Genomic DNA, 25,971 nt, shown 5'->3' with positions numbered 1-25,971 from the left:
GGACTGCCATATTGTCCCAGGAAAATAAATAAATATATATAACTACTTGTTCTACTACATAACTCCCCCCAGGGATTATATTCACACAGCAGTGATTATATTCAAACATTTACAGTTCTGAAGAAAGGTAGTGAAACAATTAGAATTGGTCCCCTATTCAATTAGGGCTCTTTCACACCAGAGCCCTTTTTCGATGTTTTAACGCAAAGCCTATACTTTGCATTAACCAAGGTAAAAGGAAAGTCCATAGACTTTCATTTTACCTTTCACACCCGACGCTGCGTTTCGATGCGTTGCGGTACGACTCACCCGGGCGCATTTTATCGTCGGGAATCGGCGTTTCCCCTTCGGGTAAATTAACTACTACCGCCGCTACTCAGCGTCGCACCCGCAGATTCCCGACGACATGCCGCAACGCCTGCAGGAGCCGTTCTCCTGCACGTTTTGAGTGTGTAACCGGCCTTAACCTCTTGAGGACCACAGGCTTACACCCCCCTAGTGACCAGGCAATTTTTTGCAATTCAGCACATTGCAGCTTTAACAATTTATTGCTCGGTCGTACAACTTCGCACCCAAATGAATTTTACTCCCTTTTCTTTCCACCAACAGAGCTTTCTGTTGGTGGTATCTGATTGCTTAATTAATAAAGCTACCGGTATTTTTCTTTCATTTCCTCCCTCCCCCCTGAGATCCACCATTATGATCACCTCTCATAGTCATCATATATTGTGAGACACCCCATAGGACAGCTAAGTGGCAAAGCTGTCCCCTGTATGCAGTGCTGTACAAATGAAAAAAAAGATTGAGGCCGGTAGGCGGTTTAACTCAGCGAGGAATGCAATGCGCGCTTTCCCTGCTAATCTCCGCCTACAGGACCTGACGCCAATCGGCGTAAGGCGGTCCTTTAGCTGCCACCCTCCCACTGCCGATCGGTGTTAGGTGGTCGGGAGGGAGTTAACTTTTCTCTTAAAGAGGAACTCCAGCCTAAACAAACATACTGTCATTAAGTTACATTAGTTATGTTAATTAAAATAGATAGGTAATATAATCTCTTACCTACCCTGTTTTAAAAGAACAGGCAAATGTTTGTGATTTCATGATGGCAGCCATCTTTTTGGTTGAAAGGAGGTGACAGGGAGCATGAGACACAGTTCCAAATGTCCTGTGTTCTGAGCACCTATCCCAGTTGCTAGGCAACGTGAATAACAACATAGAAAATCCCATCATGCTCTGCACAGCATCAGGGAAAAAAAAGCCCGGGCTTTTTTTTCCTTATGGGTGGAGCTTAGGTAAAAATGCAGCTAAAATGATGCTTTGGTAAGAAAAACAAAGTTCTGATGCTGTGAAACTGTTAAAGAAACACCAAGCCTCTTCAGTTCTGCTGAGTAGATTTTTAGTCCGGAGGTTCACTTTAAGTTTTCTCCCAGAAGATTGTTTTTGATCTTTTCTACAAAGTATCTTTTCAACACCTAGCAACTGAAAAAGTACTGAAGAGTAAGTTAAAAAGTTCTATCAAACTTCTTTTGAGTATTGTATAGCTTGCTGGAGAATAAATAAATCCTGAATTCCAAAGGAAAAAACACAAGTTAGATACTCACCTCAGTAGTGGGAAGCTTCTGGACAGAGGCGTGGCCAGGGTTTCGAGCACCTGGGCACAAAAACAGGTAGACAGACACATTTCTGTTTTCCACTTAATAGACAAAATACGGTGCACTTTACAGAGAACCGATTTAAAGTACACAGCTATATACACAGCAGGTAATGCCAGGCTCTGGATATAGACCTGTGGTCAGATTTGTCACCATGGTAGTTCTGAGTCAGCCCCAGCAGAAAGCATCCACGGCTGACAGGTTTCCAGTGAGTGGGCAGAGCGGCGGAGGATTCTGTGAAGTGGATGACAGTGCGGCTTCAAGCTCAAAATAAACCTATAACAAAAATAAAAATGTGCATAGCAAGCGATGCATGTGCAGATGTAATAAACAGTTACCGGTAGTTGGGTTGAAAATAGACATATGTCTGCGTTCACTAGCCTGTACCTTCACATATCTCAGAGGATCCAGAGGGTTCAGTTGATCCATAAGTGATGAGAAAACTTGATAGATGTGTGTAGTAAACTTTTAAATTCATGTTTAAATGTGACGTTATGCACCTGCTCACAGAAAGTGTGCATCTGCATTTGCCTTTCACAGGCCTAGTGCACACCGAGCGGTTTTGGTAGCATTTTTAGAACCGCTTGCGGATGTGGAGACGCTTGGGTAATGTATCTCAATGGGCTGGTGCACACCAGAGCGGGAGGCGTTTTGCAGAAACGCATACTCCCGGGCTGCAGCATTTTTTTGATTTCTGAGGTGTTTCTGCCTCCAATGTTAAGTATAGGAAAAATGCAAAACGCTTGATAAAACGCCAGATCAGAGCTGTTTTCCAGGCATTTTTGTTACAGGAGCTGTTCAGTAACAGCTTTACTGTAACAATATCTGTTATCTGCTACACAAAAAACGCTACACAAAACCGCAAAATGCTAGCAAAACGCTTCATAATAAGAAAAAACGCTTCAAAAACCGCTACCGTTTTGCGGATCTGCTAGCGGTTTTTGGTGTGCACTAGGTCCCAGTGTATGTGAGAATGATTGTTGGTTCCCCTGAAGTATAAGTTCTGACTCCAAATGTCGTTTTTTCAGCGTTAGTTTTGGCAAATGAAGCAAGTAATATAGTTATTGCTATAGACAACAGATATTCGGGCACCGCCTGCTAGTAACCATATAAGGGGGATACCTGTAGAGTTCTCTGTGTAGTGCAGAATTGCTATTTATTTCTTTTTTTGTTAAGACAATTGTATATACTTCAAGTGACACTGAAACGAAAAAAAACTCAAAAAACTTAGGATATAATGAATTGTACGTGTAGTACTGCTAAAGTATAGAACATCAGTAGCAAAGAAAATAGTCTAATATTGTTTTCCAGTATTCGAAGAGTTAAGAAACTTAAGTTGTTATCTGTGCTAAAGAGCTTCTCTGAGCTCTCTGACCCAACTTGGGTCTAAGACAGTCCTGTTTTCTGAAACGCTTATACATCAAGGAAACTTATACATCAAGCTTCAGATAAGCTTTTACTGCAGGGTAGTTCAAAGGGTCACTAGCTCTGCTGTTTTTTATAGTTTGAGAGTGTGGTTTGTACACTGCAAATATGACAGAATGATGCAGTCTCATATAAAAAAAAGCTATATAACTGAAAATAAAAATATGAGACTCTTTTCTTTGCTACTAATATTATATTACTTATCCGTATTACACATACAATTTTTTTTTATTTTTCGCTTCAGTGTCACTTTGAAGGACTACATCTTAAAAAATAATAACATTAAAAATGCCTACATATAAATGTTGGATTTCTCTCAAAGTAAAATGTACTATAAATGACTGTGTCGCTCGCTGTCACTTACAGTGGGCAGTGGAGATCTGACAGATCTGCAAACGAATAGGGAAGCTGGCTTTTGTGAACAATAAATGAGATACTGAGAGTTCCCCATGCTGAAATGGACTAATCCAAAACCTGTCAGATTTTTCAGCACCTTACTGTCTACTGTAAGTGACAGCAACATAGGAAAAAAGTCATTTATAGCTCATTTTACTCTGGAAGATTTGTACATTTTATATGTATAATGTATGTATTTTAATAACATTTCCAATGTTTGCAATATTGGTTCATTAAAGTGGACCTGAACTTTTGCACAGGACAGAAGGAAAATGTAGAGAAATCCCCCCTGTATGTATTTAGAGAGTCTAACCTGTCTAATGCCCCCTCATCTGTGACTAAGTATAAGTTGTAATTTGGTCTCTCAGCTGTGTCAGCTGGCTGCCTCGGCTGAGCAGCTAATTTGTAAACACAGGATGTTAACTCTATGTCTGCTTCCATGAAAGCAGGAAGTAGACACGCTGCAGAATTATTACAGGGTTTGTATCAGTTGTAACACAGAAATGCTTTTCTTTCAAGGTTAATATCCTGTTGCTTATCTTTTAGAGTGGAGAGGAAGTTCTGAGTTCAGGTCCACGCTAAAGTGCTATGAAACTCAGCATTTCCTCTTTTGTTCTAAAAGATGATTTATTGCCTTGAACCTACTACCACAAAAAAAAAAAAAAAAAAAAAAAAAAAAAAAAAAATTGTAGCAGAACAGCATTCAAACAGTTAAACACAGCACTTTGTTTTTCTGTGAAAAGCTCCTTCAGCTTATGATCTGCATCTAAAGAGGTGATAACATTATCTTTTGTTTACATTCCTCTGTTACTACAATTAGTTTAGCCACTGCTGAAATGGAACTTCCCACAGAGACATGTGAGAATGTATCACTAGATAGCTGCTGTATTTATATATTAAAATTTATGAATAAAATGTAATGGCAGCTTTTAGAGCAGATACAATGTACAATGGGAACTTATAATTTGTAAAAAAAAACATTACTTGTGCACAAAAGCAAATATGGTATCTGAATGGGTGATAGAGAGTAAGAAGTCACACTTTATCTTACCTGTTATATAGCTTAAGGAATATGGCCAGTGTTAAAAGACCACATTCCCGCGGCAGAACGAGGGTTTTATAACCCCCAAATCCCAGGGCAAAAACCGGGGAGCGCTTCCTTGTAGAGGCAGAGCTTTCTGCTGTAGCTCTGCCTCTACTAGAGTTAATCTCCGTGGATCTCCGCCTCTTCCCGCCCCTCTCAGTCTTCTTTTGCAGAGAGGGGCAGGGGAGAGGCGGCGATCAGCGGAGGATTGACGCCAATGGAGGCGGAGCTACAGTGCTAAGCTCTGCCTCCCCGGGCAAAGTGAAAGTAATTTTTGCCCCAGGATTTGGGGGTTATAAAACCCTCATTCTTCCACAGGAATGCGGCGTTTTAGCACTGGCCGTATTCCGTCTGAAACTCTGACATAACATTCAATAAAAATGTGTTTTTCTACTTTTTATTATTCATACAGTTATCATATTTGCTTTTGTGCACAAGTAATATTGTCTGTCTACAAATTTCAAGTTTCTAAAGTGTAGATTTTCTTGCCCTGAAAGCTGCCATTGCATTTTATTCCAACTGCTTTTTATTATATATTAAAATCTTCTAATGAGTTGTTCTGAGCTCTGTGTGTGCCTGAAGCAGAGACAGTTTCTCAGATAGTGTTTTTTACTTGTTACAGACAAATGTATCAACATTGGAATGTAAACAAAGATACTGTTATCTCCAGTTTGGATGCCGATTTGAAGCTGAATAGCAGGAGAAAGTGCTTTGTTTAACCATTTCAGTGATGCTAAAAAGAAGTGTCTGGGATAGTAACTTTAAAGCTGTGAGGAATCTTTTAGAAAAAAGTAGAAATGCTGGCTTTCAGACCACTTTAAATCAAGTTTTTAAAGTGGCTTCAGTGTCTCTTAAAGTGGACCCAAATTAAAAATACAAGATTTCAGAAATAAAATCTATTTTCTAAATTATAATAATAAATAGCCTTTTTTCAGCTGCCTGATGACAAATATAAAATATTTTACATTTATTGGAGGAACCACTCCCCTTCCTTTCATATTGCCAGGACAGAAACCGGCAAACTGGTGGAATGGCATGTATAACCCTAGTTATGAAAAGAGAAGGGTGAAAAGCATGCACTGAAATGCTCATAGGCTTGAAGGAGTGTATATTTAGCTTTGTATGTGTCAGAGCGGTGCAACTAAATAATTTGAATAAAAAAAAATGTTCGGTTTGGGTCCGCTTTAAAGCACATATCCATATCCCTGTATTACCTTTCTATGCATTACGGATGACATTGCAGGAGAATATCTAGTCCTTCAAAACAGGGAAAGGTTGTCAACATGAATTAAACAAGTTGATGCGATACGTGAGGGTGATGTACAATATTTGAGTTGGACAAGAATATTAAGTTTACAGTCAATCAAGAGATGGAGATGGTAATAGGATAGTCTATCAGAAAGAACCTAGAATTATGGCAATGGCTGAGACGCCGGGTCATAAGCTAAGTGAGTGGAGCGCCCTGGCAGACTTCCTGAGATGCAGAATACATTACCGACTATGCTTGAGGAATTATAATTGAGTAACTAGTTTATACAAATGTATAACTTTTCTTGTCTGGTGTTGGGGGCTTTTATGTAGGGCTGGTGCACACCGAGCGGCTTTTTGGACGTTTTCAGATCCGCTTGCGGCTGCGGATCCGCTTGGTCAATGTTACTCAATGGGGTGGTGCACACCGGAGCAGGCGGCGTTTTGCAGAAACGAAAAATGCCTGGGTGAGGCATTTTTTGGATTTCGGATGCGTTTCTGCCTCAATGTTAAGTATAGGAAAAAAAACGCCAACCGCTCTGAAAAACGCCTGTTCAGAGCGGTTTTGCAGGCGTTTTTGTTACAGAAGCTGTTCAGTAACAGCTTTACTGTAACAATATATGAAATCTACTATACTGAAAACCGCAGCAGCAATCCGCAAAACGCTAGCAAAACGCCTCATAAAAATAAAAAAAAGCGTTTCAAAATCTGCTAGCGTTTTGCGGATCTGCTTGCGGTTTTTGGTGTGCACCAGCCCTTAGTCAGTGTCTGTGGTGGTGATTTTCAGTGGGAATGTACCCATTTGGTAAAGGGTTATCTAATTTAAAGCGGAACTTTATCCAGGACCAATTGGAGCAATTTTGGGGTACCTGGAGTTGCAGTCGGTGCTTTCATAAACTGAGGAGTCGGATGATTTTTGTACTCACTTCATAGTCCTGCAGGTCTGTGGAGTCGGAAGTCGCGGAGTCTGAGCAATTTGGTACCTGGAGTCAGAGTTAGCGGTTTCATAAGCTTTAGACTGCTTCCACACAGGGACGTTACAGGCGCACGTTAGTGCGCCTGTAACGCTCCCCCAACGCACAGCAATGTAACACAAGTGGGCTGTTCACACAGCCCACGTTGCGTTACATATAACGCTGCACGTTGTTCGGAAAGTGCAGCATGCTACGGCGTTAGAGCGGCTATAGCCGCGTTAGACTGTTTGCACGTGCTCAGTAGGGGGCAGAGAGGAGGCGGGGAGATGCCGCTACAGTAGCCGTGCACATGGCTACTTAATATTCACTGCACTGGCGGCAGCTGATTGGCCGGCGGGACCACGTGATGCGGAGTGTCTCGCTCCGCATCACGTGGTCCCGCCGGCCAATCAGCGCCACTCTGGGAGACCTTATAGGGATAGAGCCGCCTAACGCGGCTCACTCTACCGTCGGCTCTTGCAGCACCATACGTTGTGTTAGGTGCACGTTATGCGACCTTAACGTGCCACCTAATGCAACGTCTTGGTGTGCAAGAAGCCTAAATGTCAGAGTTGATTTTAAGCAATGATGGTTTTAAACAAAAACAGGCTTTATTGGAAAAAGTATATGACATCCGAGTGATACAGATACTTAATGTATATACATACAAGTATACAATTGGTGTAGATCAACATAGGCTTAACCTTAACCCAGGAATTAACTTCATTTATTATTATTATTATTATTATTATTATTTATATAGCTTCCACAGCGCTGTACAGAGTATATTGTCTTGTCACTTAACTGTCCCTCTGAGGGGCTCACAATCTAACCCCTACCATGGTCATATGTCTATATCGTAGTCAGGCCAATTTAGGGGAAGCCACTTAACTTATCTGTATGTTTTTGGGATGTGGGAGGAAACCGGAGTGCCCAGAGGAAACCCACTGAGACACAGGGACAACATGCAAACTCCTTGCTGATAGAAAAGGCAGTGCAGAGTCGAGAGAAAACCAGGTAGGAGAGGGACTGAGCAGTGTATAGAGGAAGGATGCATAACTTCCTAAAACGTTATTTATTTTTAAGGGCCAAGCTGTCCAGACGTCAAATCAGCATAGCGCAGTCATGTACCATTGTTGGAGCATGATGTGCAGGACTTATACAGCGGGAGCAGAGGGGATTATTTAACTGCAGAAGTGGCATAAAAAGCGGGGGTTTATATATCAGCATAGAGGCTGGCTGGCTGGCTGGGTAACTAATCGGGGAATGTCTATAGTGCCGGCAGAAGAAGCAGGGTTTAAATATCGGCATAGTGCAGCCATGCACAGAAATGTAAGCATTGAAGCATTACAGAGCAGCCGTGAGCCATAATTTAAAACTTCAAGCCGCTATTACAGCACTTACTATTCATTTGGCCGCAGCGCATTGTAAATTGTTACTTTTAGTTAGGTAATAACACATAGCGGAAGCTGGCTGGCACTGGCAGTGCTTTGTAAAAAGTTTCAGTGGTATCATAAATAGCCGATTGCAGGCATAGCCGTGACCTGCGCCCATATCATGCAGTCTGCGCCATGAAAAACTAATGTAGCCGATAAATACGTCTGAATAGCCCAAATTAACTTGCGCTGCTATTAGTGCGACCGACATGTGTTATGTAAGTAGAGCAAGTATTTATCTACTTATATATGTGGGTGTTTTCTGAGATAGTATGGCTGACAGCTCCTCTTTAATGCAAACCTGAAATGAAAAAAAACAAAAACTTATGATATAATGAATTGTATGGATAGTACGGATAAGGAATAGAACGTTAGTAGCAAAGAAAAGGGTCGTATTTTTATTTCCAGTTATACAGCTTTTTTTAATAACATTGCATCATACTGTCATAGTTGCAGTTTTATAACCACATTCTGTCTTTTAAACTATAAAACAAAGCAAAAGTAATGTCTTCCCTAAATACAGCCTCAGTGCAGGTCCTTTACATGAAAACAGTGGCACAACCACAAACCTAATGACACTTCAGTAACTCCCTCTCACTATGTTATATAACCCAGGTGGAGTTGCATATGGTTGAAAAGCTAGAACGCTCTAATCTGACGCCAACCATTAGTATGTTGAAAAAATGACGCCAACCATTAGTATGTACCATATTTCATGGATTAACAGAAAACAATATTTTAACTTGCTTTTTTGTTTCAGTGGCTCCAGCTGGCAGTTTCTCTTGTAGCAAGGCTGGAGTTTTTGGGCAGTCTGTACACCAGTATTGTTGATATGGTTGGAAAAAAGTGCAGTTGGAGCCCATTGTTCTCAAAATTCTTAGCTGGTTCAAATAGAACAATCATTTTTAGTTACTTTACAGAGACTTGCTCAGCCCCAATCCTATGATTAATCTAATTTTTCAATTTAAGTGGAATTCCTTTTCATTGTATGGACCACTTTAGTCCCCCATAGTGAAATGTTTCTTGGTTGACTATCATTGGATTGTGGAGAGAATATTAGGGTGTAAGCTCTGGGGCATAGACTGATGTTAATAGTTCATTGTGTTCCTCCACTACCCTGTACTGTCAGTAGATTGTCGTGAGAATATTAAGAGTGTCAGTTCTTTTGGGGTGGAGACCGTGGTCAGTATTTTTCTGTATTTTTCCTCTGCCCATTCATCTACATGCATTGTGGTGAGACTTATGCACTGTAAGATCTTCTGGGGTGGGGAATGATTTATTTTTACTTTACCAAATGCTCTTCATGCATTGTGGTGGAACTAAGAGACTGTAAGATCCTCTGGGGTGGAGACGAGTGTTAATGGATTTCCTGTATTCTTCCTCTACCCAATACTATGCATGAATTGTGGGGGAACTAAGACTGTAAGATCCTCTGGGGCGGGGACTGATGTTAATGGTTTACCTGTATTTTTCCTTTTCCCAATGCACCTCATTCATTGTGGTGAGACTAACAGACGGTAAGATCCTCTGGGCAGGGACTGGTGTTAATGGTTTTCCTGTATTTTTACTCTACCCAATGATCTTCATGCATTGTGGTGGAACTACTACCATGAAAATAAACAAGCACTACCTCTAATGCTTACATTAGTAACAAAATGAAAGCCGTGCTTGTTGTGTCTCTAAGGTGTCAGGGCGTGTCTGGGATCTCACCGACATTTCTCTTTCTTCCAGATGGACTCTGTCAGTCGGAATGGGACGGAATCCTATGTTGGCCGGAGTCGAAGCCTGGCAGTACGGTGTCTGTGCTCTGTCCTGAATACATCTATGACTTCAACCACAAAGGTAATTGTAAAGCTGTTCTGACCTTTTCAAACAATAGTGTCATCTGCTTTCATCATGCAGATGTGGAAATTACCATTTTCAGGATGATGCATGCATTAGATGTACTTGTTCAGAGCCATCAGACTAGCAATACCTCGTGTGAAGTTGCTCATACACTTATCGGTTGTCTCTGCAGATCGGATCACTGGATCCGTTTCCAAAATGATTCCTTTTCTATCAATTTCTGATCAATTTTCTAAATTTATTTTGTGCTGTTTAAAGAGCGTTTCTTAATTAAAGAAAGGAAACACAATCGCAAAAGTGACCGAGACGTCCACAACAGTATCTACAAGTGTGTATAAGTACAATGCCATCATACAACCTGCTTCACCATCATTGCTATGAGAAGAATACTAGAAAAAGAGAAGATACTATCTTATCCAGCGGCGTAACAATAGACCCTGCAAGGGATGCATCTGCAGGGGGCCCAGAAGCCACAGGGGGCCCTATGTGGGGAGAAGTTCCTTTTTCCTGTCCTGACAGACTGACAACTAAGGGCACAGGAGGAAAAAACTTTCTGCTCTTTGCACAATTGTTCTAATGACTGCATCTGCTCAGCCACTGATAAGGAATGATACAAAGTTTTGTAGACAAAGATTTGTAGACATTCCCAATTCAGTGTGCAACAGGCTCTTGTGTACAGCGACCTGCCCCTCTCCCCAAGTGTTGTGTACTGTAATGATGCTGGAGAAGTCTGCTTATCTCTGATGGAGCAGAACTGGCTCAGCAGAGGCTGGGAGCACACTTGTCTGTTGGTTTTCTGTGTGCATTTTTCTGTATGCGTTTTCTGCCCACCACATGTGTCTGTATGTGTGAAAACATGAACGTTTTATCACAGAAGTGCATGTAACTGATAGAGAAAATGTGTGCAGTGCTTCACTGCTGTCTGTTTTTATCTGCATGGGGAAAACACATTCAAGTGTGCACTAGCCAACTGAATACCATTGGTTCTCAGTTTCCCTGTGCAGAAAGTGAGGGGGGAGGGGGACCTATCCAAAGTTTCGCAGGGGGGTCCAGTGATTTCTAGTTAGGCCCCTGATCTTATCAATACTTAAAGGGAATTTGAAGTAAAAATAAACGTATAATATAATGAATTGTATGTGTAGCACAGCTTAGAAATAGGACATTAGTAGCAAAGAACAATCTGATATTGTTTCCAGTACAGGAAGAGTTAAGAAACATCACTTGTTATCTATGCAAATGAGCTGCTCTGAACTATTTTCTGAAGCACTTGTTCATCAAAGAAACAGTGACAGGCAGCTTTAGATAAGGTTTTACTGCAGAGAAGTTCAAAGGGTTATTAGCTCTGCTCTGTTTCATAGTTTAAAATGCAGAGTGTAATTGTTAAACTGCAAATATTACAGATTGATGTAATGTTATAAAAAGAAAAGCCATATACTGGTAACTGAAAAGAAAAATATGAGACTCTTTTCTTTGCTGCTAATGTTCTATTCATTATCCGTACTACACCTACAATTCATTATATCATAAGTTTTTGTTTTGTTTTTTTTGCCTCAGTGTCTCTTCAAAGGACAAGCGAGGCGACAAAATGAATCTTTCTTTACTTTCCTGGGGCTGGAACCCCACGTGTTTGCCGGCAACCAGGTGCGGTGTATGCAATTGCGGACAATATCGCTCGCTGTTACCGCCAAGCAGCCAATCCATCACAAGGGCCGGACATCTTGCAGCATGTCCAGTTGATGCATGTGACTAATTTTGGCCAGGAATTGGCTGTATCGCCGATCGGGCATGCTCTTGGCGACACCAATTTTCATCCTTTTTGATAATAGTTATCAAATCAGATGTCCGACCGGCCACCAAGTCGAGAGATGTATGGCCACCTTTATACATCAGTTAATGTTTGGTTTGCTAAGCATTTAGTCATAGCTCTCAACTGACCCTCTTTTGGTGGGACAGTCCCTCTTTGGGAACCCTGTCCCCAGGGCCGGATTTACCATAAGGCACTGTAGGCTCATGCCTACAGGCACCTGATGATGGAAAGGCGGCTTACTCCTCTCCCCTAGTGCCTCCCTCCCTCCATCCCTATGCAGAGTGTGTACATGAGGGTACTTCTGGCTATGCAATACCACAGGGCACCTGTAGATACCTTTGACTGGCAAGGGAAGTAAGGGAGAAGTGACAGTTGCGCCAGACAGCACATTTGTGGTGCGGTTCGGCGGGAGTTTGTAGGTTCATGGAGAGCGGAGTCTAAGGTGCCAGGACATCTGTGCCTATAGGCTCCTGTGATGTAAATACGGCCCTGCCTGTCCCTCAAACCCTCTTTCTTCCTTATGTGTCCCTCTTTCAGGACTGATATACAGATCTGTGTAAATATATGTATTTTTCTACTGAAAAACTTGTTTAATTGACTCTAAACTGTATATTCACATCCTTTAAATGGATATATTTCTTATTTTTAAATATTATGAAGGAAAATGAACCAGGATAGAAAGGACCAGTGTGGTTTGAATTATAAAACAACATTTTTTAATGAAATGTTTACATAATGCGTGACTAGGGGTGTGGTGGGGGCGTGATCACGGGTGTGGCCCAAGTTTCCTTCTTTCTGATCTCAAAAAGTTGGGAGGTATGGTCTAGTAACTTTGAAAGCTCCTGAAAAAGTGAATTATCTCGGTAATCATATATTCATGCTCAGAATGATTACTTTGGTGTTTTTATTTAACACTCTCCGGGCTGGAACCCACAAGGGCGATTTTTTTGAGCATTTAGGGAGCATTTGAAAACGCCAGCGTTTTGTAAAAACGCTCAGCTAATGTAAATGGATGGGGCAACTTCCACTGGAGCGATTGCGATTAGAAAAATCACAAACGCAGGACATGCAGCATTTTGGGAGCGTTAGCGCTTCAATGTTAAGTAAGTAATCGCTCATCAAAACCTGCACTGAGCGTTTTAAAGTTACTGCACACTGTAACAAAATTAAAATTAATTGAAAGGACCAATCAGATTTTAAAACGTTAATCGCTACACAACCGCTAGCAAATTGATACACTTTTTAAAAGCGCTCCCTAAAACGCTCATGACATCGCTTACAAACTGCTTATACAAAACGCTAGCGATTCTGATTAGCGATTGCGTTTTGCAGTGGGTTCCAGGCCTATAGCTGCTCAGGTCCGCCCTGTAGATAACGTCTGCTACACACTATACCAGCTTGCTGTACATTAGTCAGGGGTGTCGGAGGTGAAATGTACGGTATAGATTCACCGCAAGCACATTACAGGAAAGCGCTGCAGTGAAATCATTCTGTCCGCCTCTCCTGGAACAATCGTTGTGTGTAAATGACTGCGTACGTAAAAGACATATTGTGTGCGGAGGTCTACAGAGGAGCGCGGATGTCAAGGATAATATTACACTTTATGTTGTTCTGTTCCGCGGCGCGTTTTATTACACTGCCGTAAACCTGCGTAATAGAGACCGTGAAAATAGTTATTTTCGAGAACTTCTACAAAAAATATGAGGTAGTTTCAACTGGTCACCTTTTTATGTTTCTAAAGATGTTTCACTTCTTTTACAAGGACGTTTTTCAGTCTAAGTGACAATGAGGTAGAGAGCGCACTTGACAAACAGTATCGTTCTGCTATTCCAGGATTTCCGCCATTTAGCGATCGCGGTTTGCACACTTTATCTTCTGTTTTTTTTTTTTTTAATTACAGCAAAATACATTGTAATTGGGAATTCTTGCATTGTGCAGGAAAAAGTAGAGAGCTGTCCAATTTAAAGAGACTCTGAAGTCTCATAAAAATACTGTTTTTATTGTAAAAATGTGTTTAACATTACTGTCCTACCTAAACCGCCGCATCCCCGACGCTGTACACAAACTAAATCCCCCCTAACTCCCCGGGGGCAATCCGGGCAGCGCTTCTGTGAGAGGCAGAGCTATGAGCCGGAGCTCTGCCTCTCAGCGCGTCTGTCAGCAATGGATCGCTGCCTCTCCCCCGCCCCTCTCAGTCTTCCTTCACTGAGAGGGGCGGGGGAGAGGCGGAGATCCGCCGCTGATAGACGTGTGTGAGGCAGCTCTGCCTCACACGGAAGCGCACAGGGCAGTAAAATTCACGACCAAGAAAGTCGTGGATTTTTCGGGGGAGAGGGAAGGGGAAGTTAGGGGGGATTTAATTAGTGTACAGCGGTGGGGATGCTGCGGCTTAGGTAGGACAGTATTGTTAAACACATTTTTAAAATAAAAACAGGATTTTTAGGAGACTTCAGTGTCTCTTTAAAGTCACATAAAAAAAGTGAACATAAAATGTGCGTGATGCCCAAGCGGGTACAGGGGCGTGCATTTTTCTGCATGCGCGAATCCTGATAAATGTGCCTAAGGGCCGTTTCACTCTGCAAATTACAACGCGCAAACGTTGGCTACCCCATATTAGGTAGATTAGATTCCCTACCAGCATAGCCTTTTTCTCTAGAGTTTCAGAGAGAGCCCCCTCCCCCCCATGGGGTGCCGGAGAGATCCCCTTTAGAATCAGAATCATTTATTTATCCGAGTACAAATGGGGCTTGTACCTGTAATTGGTTTTGGCTGATACAGGTTCTGGAAGAATGGGGGATAATGTCTGAAAGTCAATAGCCGAGGCTGCCATACTACGGAGCCATCAGTCGCACTTTGCATCATCTGTTAGCCCTATGGAGACATGAGGGGGGGGGGGGGGGGGCAGAGGGATGCAAAGGTTCAGCAGTGATGACCCAGTTCTTCATGAAAGAAACTAGCGTGATGCCTGACGCTGCTGAGGATCCCGATTGCTGACATCTGTCATCTGTCAGTGCTGGCCAAGGTGTTCCAGCTCAAAAGGTGCAGTGGTGTGTAACACCTCTGAAATGCTTGAACTGTAAAGAAATCCTCCAGACACCAATCAAGTTCTTTTTAAGAAATATTTGTATTAAATCATAAGTATAAAAAGTTCAGAGACAAAACACATTCATAAGCTTCTCTTTTAGCAGAAAGAGTATAGATAGGCCTATTATATATCTTCAGCCTGCTAGGATCAGGCCTAGTTCAAGAAACAAATATGCGATACAGTTTATTAGCATTAACTTGCAAGAAATGTCCTCACACAACACTCTGCATTCTGCCCATGTCTTTTTAAGGTTTCTTCACCACTGTCTCCTCAGAATCTTGTCTGCCAGCTGCTGTCACACTATCTCTCCAGACACTACACTGCAGTCTTCACTCTCTCTTTAATCCTGTCACTTGTTTCTCTGTCACACTTTTGTATGCATTGCTGTGCTGCTGTCTCTGTGTCACTGTCGTGTCTCTGCTGTTTTCTATTACCTCTCTCTGTTACAGGTAATTTTTACTTTCTTGGTCTTTTCCTTTCTCTTCCTCACTATTTCTCTTCTGGCTTATCTCTCCAGTATTATTGCTCTTTATTGGCCTGTAGTTGTGAGTGGTCGTCGCTCTCCTCTCCTGTAATGTCTGCAGCTTGCTTTATCTTCCTTGATTTAGTTTTAAGTTGTGCTCTCTGCCTCTCTTTTTGTCCCTCTCCTCCATATCCTCACACATCAAGCTAATCTCTTGCTGCATCATCAACTCAGTCTCCACGGCTACTTGACTCCTCCCCCTCACTAGCCTTCAACTGCCAAAACCTGTTCCATGCTGGGCAGCTTCTTTACAGCAGCACTTTCCACAAAAACGAAATGCATATTTAACTCTTGGTGTGTGTCTGTTGCAATGACACACACACAGGGTTACATTCATCCCCTTTTTTTCAAATTGTAGTCCCTACAATTTTTCTTTTAACCAAGTCACAGTGTCAACATGTAATCCGAACTGTTCAGGATGTGGTGAATGTTGATTTTTTTTTTCCATTTTGACTCGTGGTCTATTTCTGTTTGTGGAAAACCTCTTTGCTTTTCCTTCTCTGAGTTCCCAAACTCTTTGTCTTCAGCTACCTTAACACTTGTAAGTGGTAGGGTTTCTGATGCTCGTTGAGTCCTTTTATAACATTTGAGCCGTTGAGGTTGGGGCATCGGTTGCCAATACGATTCCAATTCCTTTCTTCGAGACATATCTGTTCTATGTTGTAATACTTCATCTCCCACTAAGAAGTCATTAATCATTACTTTCTGACTAGGTCCTGGTATTTTATTTATCTGACCACTTTCACAGTCTTCAGCCTTCTGATGGTCTAAATCTTCTGGTGCTCTACCCTGAGCATGAATAATAGGTTCATCTGGAGTCTTATTTTTCTTTCCTTCATTAGTTCCAGCTTCCAGAAATCTTCCAGTATCACTTGTTGTTCTACCTGGTTGAGGAACAGATGAATCCTGGTCACACCTCTGTCTAAATTCTTCATATAAAGTAGGTTGTACAGGGTATTTTGCTCCACCTTGTTTCTGGCTGTACAAGAAGCTCTCCAAGTGATAATCACCATAGTTTCCCCGAGGCGTATACGGAATCCAACATCTTGCATCCTTGCTACCTTGAACTGGAGTACCACCAGGACCAGTTAAATTAGCGGCCTCTGTTCCTTTCCTTCCTTTCACAATGTCAAATTCAACTGATTCTCCATGTCCTAGACTGCGAAGATAATGCCTGGGGTTGTTCTTCCTAATGGCTGTCCAGTGCACAAACACATCTTCTTTGGTGTCATTCCGATTTATAAATCCATAGCCATTTCGCACATGAAACCATTTAACAGTTCCTAGAACTTTGGGTGCGATGACCTTATTTTTCCACTTTAATGCATCTTCCTTCCATTTTTCTGAGGCCTTCTTGTCTTGTCCTGCCATGCGGGTCACCACTGCAGCATTCTTTAATTTTCTCTGAAAGCTTCTTGCACAGTCTCTAGCAATATGGCCACTATGGTGACAGATCCAACATCCAGATTCCTCTGTGTTTCTATATCTCCACCTTGGATAATCTCTTTTAAATCCATTTTTCTCCATGTATAGTTTCACTTTGGTCAACTCTTCACTTAGTTCTTTGAGTGTTGTTTTTACTTCTCTCAATTCCCCTTCAGTATTACTGGTTTTGACTTCAACTGCTGAATTCTTATGAGTACTCATAGTGGTGTTTTGTTGCAGTGTTCCCAGCTGATTGGCTTCTTCCTCCTGACTGAGCTTGATGGCTAAGCTTTGAAGTTTCTGGAAATTCAAACTTGGATAATATTCTACTTTCTGTTTTAAGGATCTTTTAATAACGTTGCTCCTTAATCCCCATATAAACTGATCTCTCAGCCACACAGCAGAATCTGTGGTAGTTTGTCCTCTTTCCTTTTCCTCTTTTATCTGTAGTCCACTCATTATTTCTTGTAAGGCATTGGCGAACTGAGGAATATTTTCGTTATCCTTCTGAATTCTGTCAACAAATCTCTTTCTCCACAAATGCAGGTCTGTAGGATCTCCATATATGTCTTCCAATACCTCAATAATTTGTTTCAGCGATACTGGTGTGGGTAATTTAGCATTAATAACTGTTCGTTGAGCATCTCCCTCCAAAGTTATAACTGCTATTTCCATATGCAGCTCTATGGGCACTTTATAAGCCTGCACAGCACTCTCTATTCTTTCACTCCACTCTCTCAGGGCCATATTATAACCATTGAACCTTGGTAGGTATGCAGCTAACATCCCAATAGCGGTCATGGTAAACACTGATGTGTAGCTTGCTGACCATTCTCCTGCAGCCTGAGTAGCTGAAGCATCATTTCTGGTGGATAGTGTAGGCTGAGATTCCATCTTCCAGTTTTAAGGCACTTAGGTAATATCCTGCCGACTACGCCAAATGTAACACCTCTGAAATGCTTGAACTGTAAAGAAATCCTCCAGACACCAATCAAGTTCTTTTTAAAATATTTTTTGAAATATTTGTATTAAATCATAAGTATAAAAAGTTCAGAGACAAAACACATTCATAAGCTTCTCTTTTAGCAGAAAGAGTATAGATAGGCCTATTATATATCTTCAGCCTGCTAGGATCAGGCCTAGTTCAAGAAACAAATATGCGATACAGTTTATTAGCATTAACTTGCAAGAAATGTCCTCACACAACACTCTGCATTCTGCCCATGTCTTTTTAAGGTTTCTTCACCACTGTCTCCTCAGAATCTTGTCTGCCAGCTGCTGTCACACTATCTCTCCAGACACTACACTGCAGTCTTCACTCTCTCTTTAATCCTGTCACTTGTTTCTCTGTCACACTTTTGTATGCATTGCTGTGCTGCTGTCTCTGTGTCACTGTCGTGTCTCTGCTGTTTTCTATTACCTCTCTCTGTTACAGGTAATTTTTACTTTCTTGGTCTTTTCCTTTCTCTTCCTCACTATTTCTCTTCTGGCTTATCTCTCCAGTATTATTGCTCTTTATTGGCCTGTAGTTGTGAGTGGTCGTCGCTCTCCTCTCCTGTAATGTCTGCAGCTTGCTTTATCTTCCTTGATTTAGTTTTAAGTTGTGCTCTCTGCCTCTCTTTTTGTCCCTCTCCTCCATATCCTCACACATCAAGCTAATCTCTTGCTGCATCATCAACTCAGTCTCCACGGCTACTTGACTCCTCCCCCTCACTAGCCTTCAACTGCCAAAACCTGTTCCATGCTGGCAGGGGAGGACTGGGACCTTTTGGCCTGGGGGGACAACACAAACTAGAGGCCCGTTTCACGGCATCCCCAGCCCAAAGCCATATCTTTCTTGTGTGCAAATCTTCAAATTGTGATGACTAACAGCCCCAGCCACACACACACACACACTATGTACCTGATGCCTAACCCCATTTCTCCGCACAATCTACCTGTCTGTGTCTGATGCCTAACCTTAAAGGAGTTATCAGGCTTTTTTTTCTTTTCATGAAAATAAGTGCTACTTACCCAGGGCTCGTCCAGCCTCAAGCTCCCAGCATGTCCCTTGCCGCAGCTCTGCAGTCAGCTGTTCGCTGCCGCTGCCTCCCAGCCCCCGGCGATGACGTCAGGCCGACTGCGCCTGTGCGAGCGGCGCTGTCAATCCCTGCCACATGGACCAGAGCGTACTGTGCAGACGCAGAACTACTGCCCCTGCGCAGTACACTCCGGTCCACGTGGCGGTGATTGACAGTGCTGCTCGCACAGGCGCAGCACAGGGCGACATCCAGGTCGGACTGGTGCCATTGCCGGGGACTGGGAGGCAGCGGCAGCGAATGGCTGATTGCAGAGCTGCGGCGAGGGACATGCTGGGAGCGTGGGGCTGGAGGAAGCCCCGGGTAAGTAGCACTTATTTCATTAAAAATGCCTGATAACTACTTTAAACAACCCACACACACACACACACACACACACACACACACACACACACACACACACACACACACACACACACACACACACAAACCTACCTACCTGGTGATGCCTAACCCCACTCCTGCCCACCCACCATACAAACTACTTGTCTGACACCTACCCCCCCCCCCCCCCCTCCAACTACCTGTTTGACAGTGCCTAACTGCCTGCCTCCCCCCTCCCCTGCCGCCAATCACACCACAAGAAGAAAAAACTTTCCCCCTCAGGCCAGGGTAAGAATGGAGATGATTATCACACAAAAAAAAACTCAGAGGGCACTGGCCTGGGCAGAGAATTGAAGTTGACAGCAGTAGCAGGCAGGCAGCAAAGTGTGAGTAACTCAGTGACAAGAAGGGAGAAGAAGTACAGAAACAAAATTTATAAAAACCACCTTCTCCTCTGGCAACCTGGACCCGACCTCCTCTATCCTCCTGTCTCCTCAGTCCTACACCTCCTCCTCCTCCACAGCAGCAAGCAGCTATAGGTGGCATCTCCGACTCCCAGCCCCCAGAGTGTCCGACTCCTCCAGCCAGGACAGCCAGCCACTTGTAGCCGCAGCTCCAGGCCCCCAGCCCCCCCAGCACAGAAAGCTGAAGAGTGAGACAGCTCACTCTGACGACACCTCAGGCACAGCAGCACAGGGGAGGACTGTGTCCGACTCCTCCAGCCAGCCACTCGTAGCCACAGCTCCAGGCCCCCAGCACAGAAAGCTGAAGCGTGAGTCAGCTCACTCCGATGACACTGCAGGCACAGCAGCACGTTGCGGGCGGCAATGGCTCCAGGCGGGGGGCGGAGTCAAGCAGGGTCAACCCACCGGGCCGGAGAGGACCTAAGCTATTTGTGTCCTTGTGCCGCTCACATCCACCGCAGGCGCAGCCACGCACAAGGGCACACCACGGCCGGCCGCCTCAGCCCCTTCTCTGATTGGATACTTCAACTTGCCGGGAAATATCACGCGAGGTTGCGATCCCCACTGCGAACCTGTCACCTGTAGTATGTCTGCGGCCGCTGCGTATAGCAGCAGCCGGCCCTAATTACTTAAGATTCGGGCGGCCCGGGGGGCAATTGCCCCCCGTCCCCCTGGGCCAGTCCTCCCCTGCATGCTGGGCAGCTTCTTTACAGCAGCACTTTCCACAAAAACGAAATGCATATTTAACTCTTGGTGTGTGTCTGTTGCAATGACACACACACAGGGTTACAGGTGTCCATTTCTGTGGTGGGTCCCGACTCCTGGGCAGCATTCAGCAGGGCTGGTCAAGATAATCCGGCTGCCACAGAAGTGTCTGGCTGCAGTGACATCACAGAGGGGCTGAACCAGAGGTGTCTCTGCTGCGGTGGAGCAGCAGCAGCCGGTGGATGGATCATGGAGCGCCATCTAGTGAGGCCAAAGGTTTCCCAATCAGCGCTGTGTCCTACCTCAGTGGAGCCCTGACCTCCTGGGTAGCAGCGGTGGACTCCACAAGACCTGAACCTGCACAGACAAAGGGCCCAGGCAGCGGCAAGGCGGAAAAACTCCAGGTCCCAAATTCCCCACGACCCGCACCAGTGTCCCAGGCTACACCAGACCACACTGCAAACCTTTAGGGGAAAACAAGTGAATTGGTAGGGATTAGGGAAGAAATACAGCCAGAATCCTGTGGCCGTGGCTGCCCATTAAGGCACCATCTTCCTGATAGTGGCCTGAGAGCCCCCCCCCCCCCCCCGATGCTCACTGGATGCTGTCACGAGTAATCAGGGGTGATTACTTGTGATTCAAATAAGGTTTAATTGGCGCAGGTGTGCGGCGGGCATACAAGGGGTTATTTGCCCGTAATTACACTGCCCGCCCTGCATTCCAAAGAGCTTGCATGCGTCTTATTGGTCGCGTTGCAAACCTCACACCGGCGCACTTCCTCCTTCAAGCCGGAAGGAGGAAGTGTGCCGGTAAGAGGCTTGCAACGCGACTAATAGGATGAATCATGAGTAATCACCCCTGATTACTCGTGACAGCATCCGGTGTCATCATTGCCAGAGAGCCCCCATTTAGGTAGCCAGTGACAGCCCCTCCCTGTGAGGTACATATATTTTTTTACAAAGCACTGCCCTCCCACTATGCTGTTTTTTGTGTGGAATCAACCCCCCCCCCCCCCCCCAAGATGTTTTCTACTGGCTTCAGTACACTTTGTACATGAACATTCCAAAGGGATCACTTGCCAGTTCTAAAGATGTTAAGCATTTGTTTTCATTATATTATTTTGGCTTCAGTTCCTCTTAAAGTGTATCAGAGACGTAATAAACTAAGTTTTATACATACCTGGGGCTTCCTCCAGCCCCATAAGCTCAGATCGCTCCCACGCTGCCATCTGCAGTCTTCTCTATCGCCAGTACCTGGTCCCGTAACTTCCTCCAGTCACGGGCCAGTCTGCGCAGCCGCTGGAGAGATACGTAGAGGACGCACTTCTCTTGTGTTAAACTGGCCGCGACTGGCTGAAGTGACGGGACAGGTACTGGAGCTTAGAATAGACTGAGGACGGGGGCGCGGGAGCGATACTTGCGCATGGGGCTGGAGGAAGCCCCGGGCATGTATAAAACGTTGTTTATTACGTCTCTGGTTTCCTTTTAGGGCCTGTTTCCACTAGTGCGGTGCAATTCCGTTGCAGAAAACGCATTAAAATTTGCATCTGTTTGTAAGTATGTGAATGTAGCCATGTCAGTGCCTGTGTGCTTTTACATTGATTTTAAGTGAAAACGTACGCAAATTCTCATGGAAAATTCGCATAACGAAAACGCAGGCGGAGTTCCTATTAAATACACTACAGGCGAATCGCACACTAGCCTTGCGGTGTGTGAATTCTGATGGCTCTGCTGTTCTGATTTTTTCTGCACAGTCCACCTCATAGATTTCCTGACAAGTGGAAACAGGCCCAAAGGTTTTGTGCGTTGATAATAAATGGTCCTGTAGCCCCCCCCCCCCCCCCCTTAAATAGGGATGGTTGCTGTACTTTGACATAGAGGACCTCATCTCTCTTGCAAACCAGTTCTCTGTCAAGTCTTTAATGGCCCATACTCACAGGCTACAATTGTCGCTGCAACACGCAGCGCACGCGTGTTGCGGCGACAGGTCGCCCGTGAGTATGAGGCGCAACACGGGCGCGCACCCCGAACCGTCGCTCGTCGCTGCTGTCGCCAGGCGATTGGCGTGGTCAATCGCCCGACGAGAGTTGCGCAGCAACTTCGCCGCAACTGTCGCTAGTCCGCGTGAGTATGCGGACTAGCGACAGCAACATAATAGAAAATCCCCGCCACTTCCGGCGAGGAGGAGAAACGTCGGCGACATCTTCCGTTGCTTCAGTAATTCCTCTTCCACGTGTGTACGCGGAGGGACCTGGCGACGAGCTGTCGCGCACACGCTCCCGTGTGCTAGCGATAGCCCGAAAAAATTTCCCGTGAGTATGGGCCATTATATCACTTTATGAGACCCGGGTACTGAGAAATTGTGCAGTAACTGTATTTGTTCCCCCTCCCTTCAGGTCCTGATGCACTAAACATTTAGAGCGTAATAATTCCTTTTTTAAAGCTCACTTTTAAGGCTTCATTTAAGGCTTAAAACGGAGCTTCAATTTCAAAAGTTATATTCAATTTTAAGGCTTCATTTAATTACCTCATTATTCACTAACTATACAAATATAGGAGCAAAGCTGTGAGCTAACTAGCAGCTAATTATGAGGCAAAGGTGGCACATATGTTGTTAAACTGTGTTGTAAAACTGCTCAATTAAAACAAAAGTATTGTCTGGCTTAATTGCTATTGTATAAAATACTTAAAGAGAAACTCCAACCTAGAATCGAACTTTATCCCAATCAGTAGCTGATACCCCCTTTTACATGAGAAATATAATGCTTTTCACAAACAGACCATCAGGGGGCGCTGTATGACTGATTTTGTGCTGAAACCCCTCCCACAAGAAGCTCTGAGTACCGCGGTACCCTGGGCAAACTGCCACAATGTAACAATGTTCACAGACAGGAATTAGCTGTTTACAGCTGTCTCTAACAGCCAAAACAACTAGGAGCAGCTTCATAACCTGCCCACAGTAAAATTGTCACCATGTAATACATGTCAGAATGTAAATTGGGGAGAGGAAAGATTTTACAATGGGAAAACACTGACTAAATCATTTATACATAATTATGGTAAAAAATGAAGCACTTTTTTTACTACATTATTTTCACTGGAGTTCCTCTTTAAAGAAAGTCTGACTCTGAAGTGAGTTTTAAATCATATTTAAAGCTTTTATTACTGTAAAGAACTATACATAGTGTTAATCCGCCACATCCCCGCGGCAAAACGAGGGGTTTATACCTTCCAAATCCCCTCTGCAAAGTCCGGGGAGCGCTTCCTGATGAGGCAGAGCTTAGCGCTGTAGCTCTGCCTCTTAGCGCGTCAATCCCCGCTGATCTCCGCCTCTCCCCGCCCCTCTCAATCTTCCTTCACTGAGAGGGGCGGGGGAGAGGTGGAGATCCGAGGGCAGGTTGACGAGAATGGAGGCAGAGCTGCAGCCCTAAGCTCTGCCTCCCCGGGCAGCAAAATCCACACCCAAGAAAGTCGTGGATTTGGGGATTTTGCAGAAGGGATTTGGGTGGTATAAAGCCCTCGTTTTGCCACGGGGATGCGGCGGTTTAGCACTATCTATAGTGCTTTACAGTAATAAAAGCTTTAAACATGATTTAAGTCTTGCTTCAGAGTCTCTTTCAAGGGCTGGTTCACACTGGGTCGATTCTTCAGCGCTTTGATGATCGCTGGCGATCCGCAAAGCGCTGCTACAATGTATCCCTATGGACACATTCACACTGATTTTGATTAATTGCAAACGCATTGCATACAGTGTTTCAGGGGCGACTGCTCTGTGATTCTCGTTCTATTGAACAGGAATCACAAGCTCAAATTATGCTGAATCACGGCAAATCGCAAGATTTGAGCTGCGGAATCGCGATCGCGGTAAAGTGCAGTAAAGTGCCTAAAACTTAATGCTGACAAAACTGAGGTTCTTGTTATCGAGGGCCAGGGCTCAACAGCAAAGCAGCCCCAGTCTCAACCAACACCGCTAAGGATAGGGAGCTCAGACCTGAACAACTCAGACTGTGTGCGCAGCCTGGGAGTACTGATTGATGGGAAATTAAGCTTCAGGAATCAAATCTCAGCTGCTGTGAAACATTCCTTCTTTCACCTAAGGAATATTGCAAGGATTAAACACCTAATTCCTTCAGAAGATCTTCCAACCCTAGTTCATGCCTTCGTCACATCAAGGTTAGACTACTGCAACGTCCTCTACACAGGCCTGCATAAGAAAGACTTGCGCCGCCTGCAATTAGTACAGAATGCCGCCGCAAGGCTGTTAACGAGCCAACCCCGCCATTGCCACATAACACCAACCCTGAGCTCACTCCACTGGCTACCGATAAAATGGAGAATTCTGTTTAAGATTGGCTTACTGACATTCAAATCCTTGCACAATCTGGGCCCTGGATACGTGAAGGACTTGTTGCAACTACATCACACCCCCCACAATCTTAGATCAAAAGGACGTAACACCTTGGTCACCCCCAGAGTCCTCCTCAAAACCTTTGGAGACAGAGCCTTTTGTCATGCTGCCCCTACACTTTGGAACTCCCTGCCACACCCAATCAGGACAGCTCCATCCCTGGAAGTATTTAAGTCTAAACTGAAAACCTACCTCTTCAGTCTGGCATTCATGAACATCTGACTATCTCCTCTGTAACACAACCCAGCCTGCAACCCTGTATTAATCTGAGACACAGCTGTGCGCTTTGAGTCCTTTGAGATTTTGGAAAGTGGGTGGAGCCTACAACAGCCAATCAGAATACACCTATTGCGTTTAAAGGGGAATATTTAAACTGCTGCCATTCTTACACTGTTTATGGCAGAGGCTTCAGACTTGCTGCAGTCAGTCATTGGGTGACTGGGGTCCAAATTCACCAAAGGGGTGGGGCCAAAAACAGCCAATCAGATTTCTTTGCTGGATAAACTGCTTCCATTCACACATTTTTGATGCCAGGAACCTGAAAGCTCACAAAATTGGTAATTGAGTGACAGTGTGACAAGGTTACACAAAGTGGGTGGAGCCAAAACCACATTTTACTGGGAAAATATAAACTGCAGCCATTCTTACACTGTTAATGGTAGGGTTGTCAAACTTTGCACAGTTGGTCACTGGGTGAATGTGAGTAAGATTTTGGAAAGTGGGTGGAGCCTACAACAGCCAATCAAAATTCAACTTTTGATTTTCAAAGGGAATATTTAAACTGCAACCATTCTTATACTGTTAATAGCAGATGCCTCAAACCTGGTACAGCAGGTCACTGGGTGACTGGGGTTCTAATTCAGAAAGGGGCGGAGCCACAAACAGCCAATCAGATATACAAAGTATTGATACCAAGGACCCCAAAGCTGATAAACTTGGTAATTGAGTGACAGTATGTCAAGGTTACAAAAAGTGGGCGGTGCCAGAAACTTAATTTTTTACATGGCAGGGTTCCTAAACTTGATACAATTGGCCACTGGGTGCCTGGGATTATTATTCAGAAATGTGGGTGGAGCCTATAACAGCCAATCAAAATTTACCTATTGATTTTCATGGG

At 44.1% G+C, this 25,971-nt stretch overlaps 1 protein-coding gene across 2 annotated transcripts in view; it reads left to right on the top strand.

Moving 5' to 3' along the window:
• Positions 1-25,971, top strand: part of PTH1R (parathyroid hormone 1 receptor) — a 452,655-nt gene that overhangs the window by 326,266 nt on the left and 100,418 nt on the right. For both annotated transcript variants that reach the window (XM_068235179.1, XM_068235181.1), the window contains exon 3: positions 9,923-10,033. In XM_068235179.1, the coding sequence (XP_068091280.1) occupies positions 9,923-10,033 (111 nt within the window). The remainder of the gene's footprint in view (positions 1-9,922; positions 10,034-25,971) is intronic.

The sequence above is a fragment of the Hyperolius riggenbachi genome, chromosome 5 (genome assembly GCF_040937935.1).
Source record: "Hyperolius riggenbachi isolate aHypRig1 chromosome 5, aHypRig1.pri, whole genome shotgun sequence".
In the NCBI taxonomy this organism is placed as follows: Eukaryota; Metazoa; Chordata; class Amphibia; order Anura; family Hyperoliidae; genus Hyperolius; species Hyperolius riggenbachi.
Note: the sequence above shows the minus strand (reverse complement) of the source record. Positions and strands in the feature narration are given on the sequence as shown.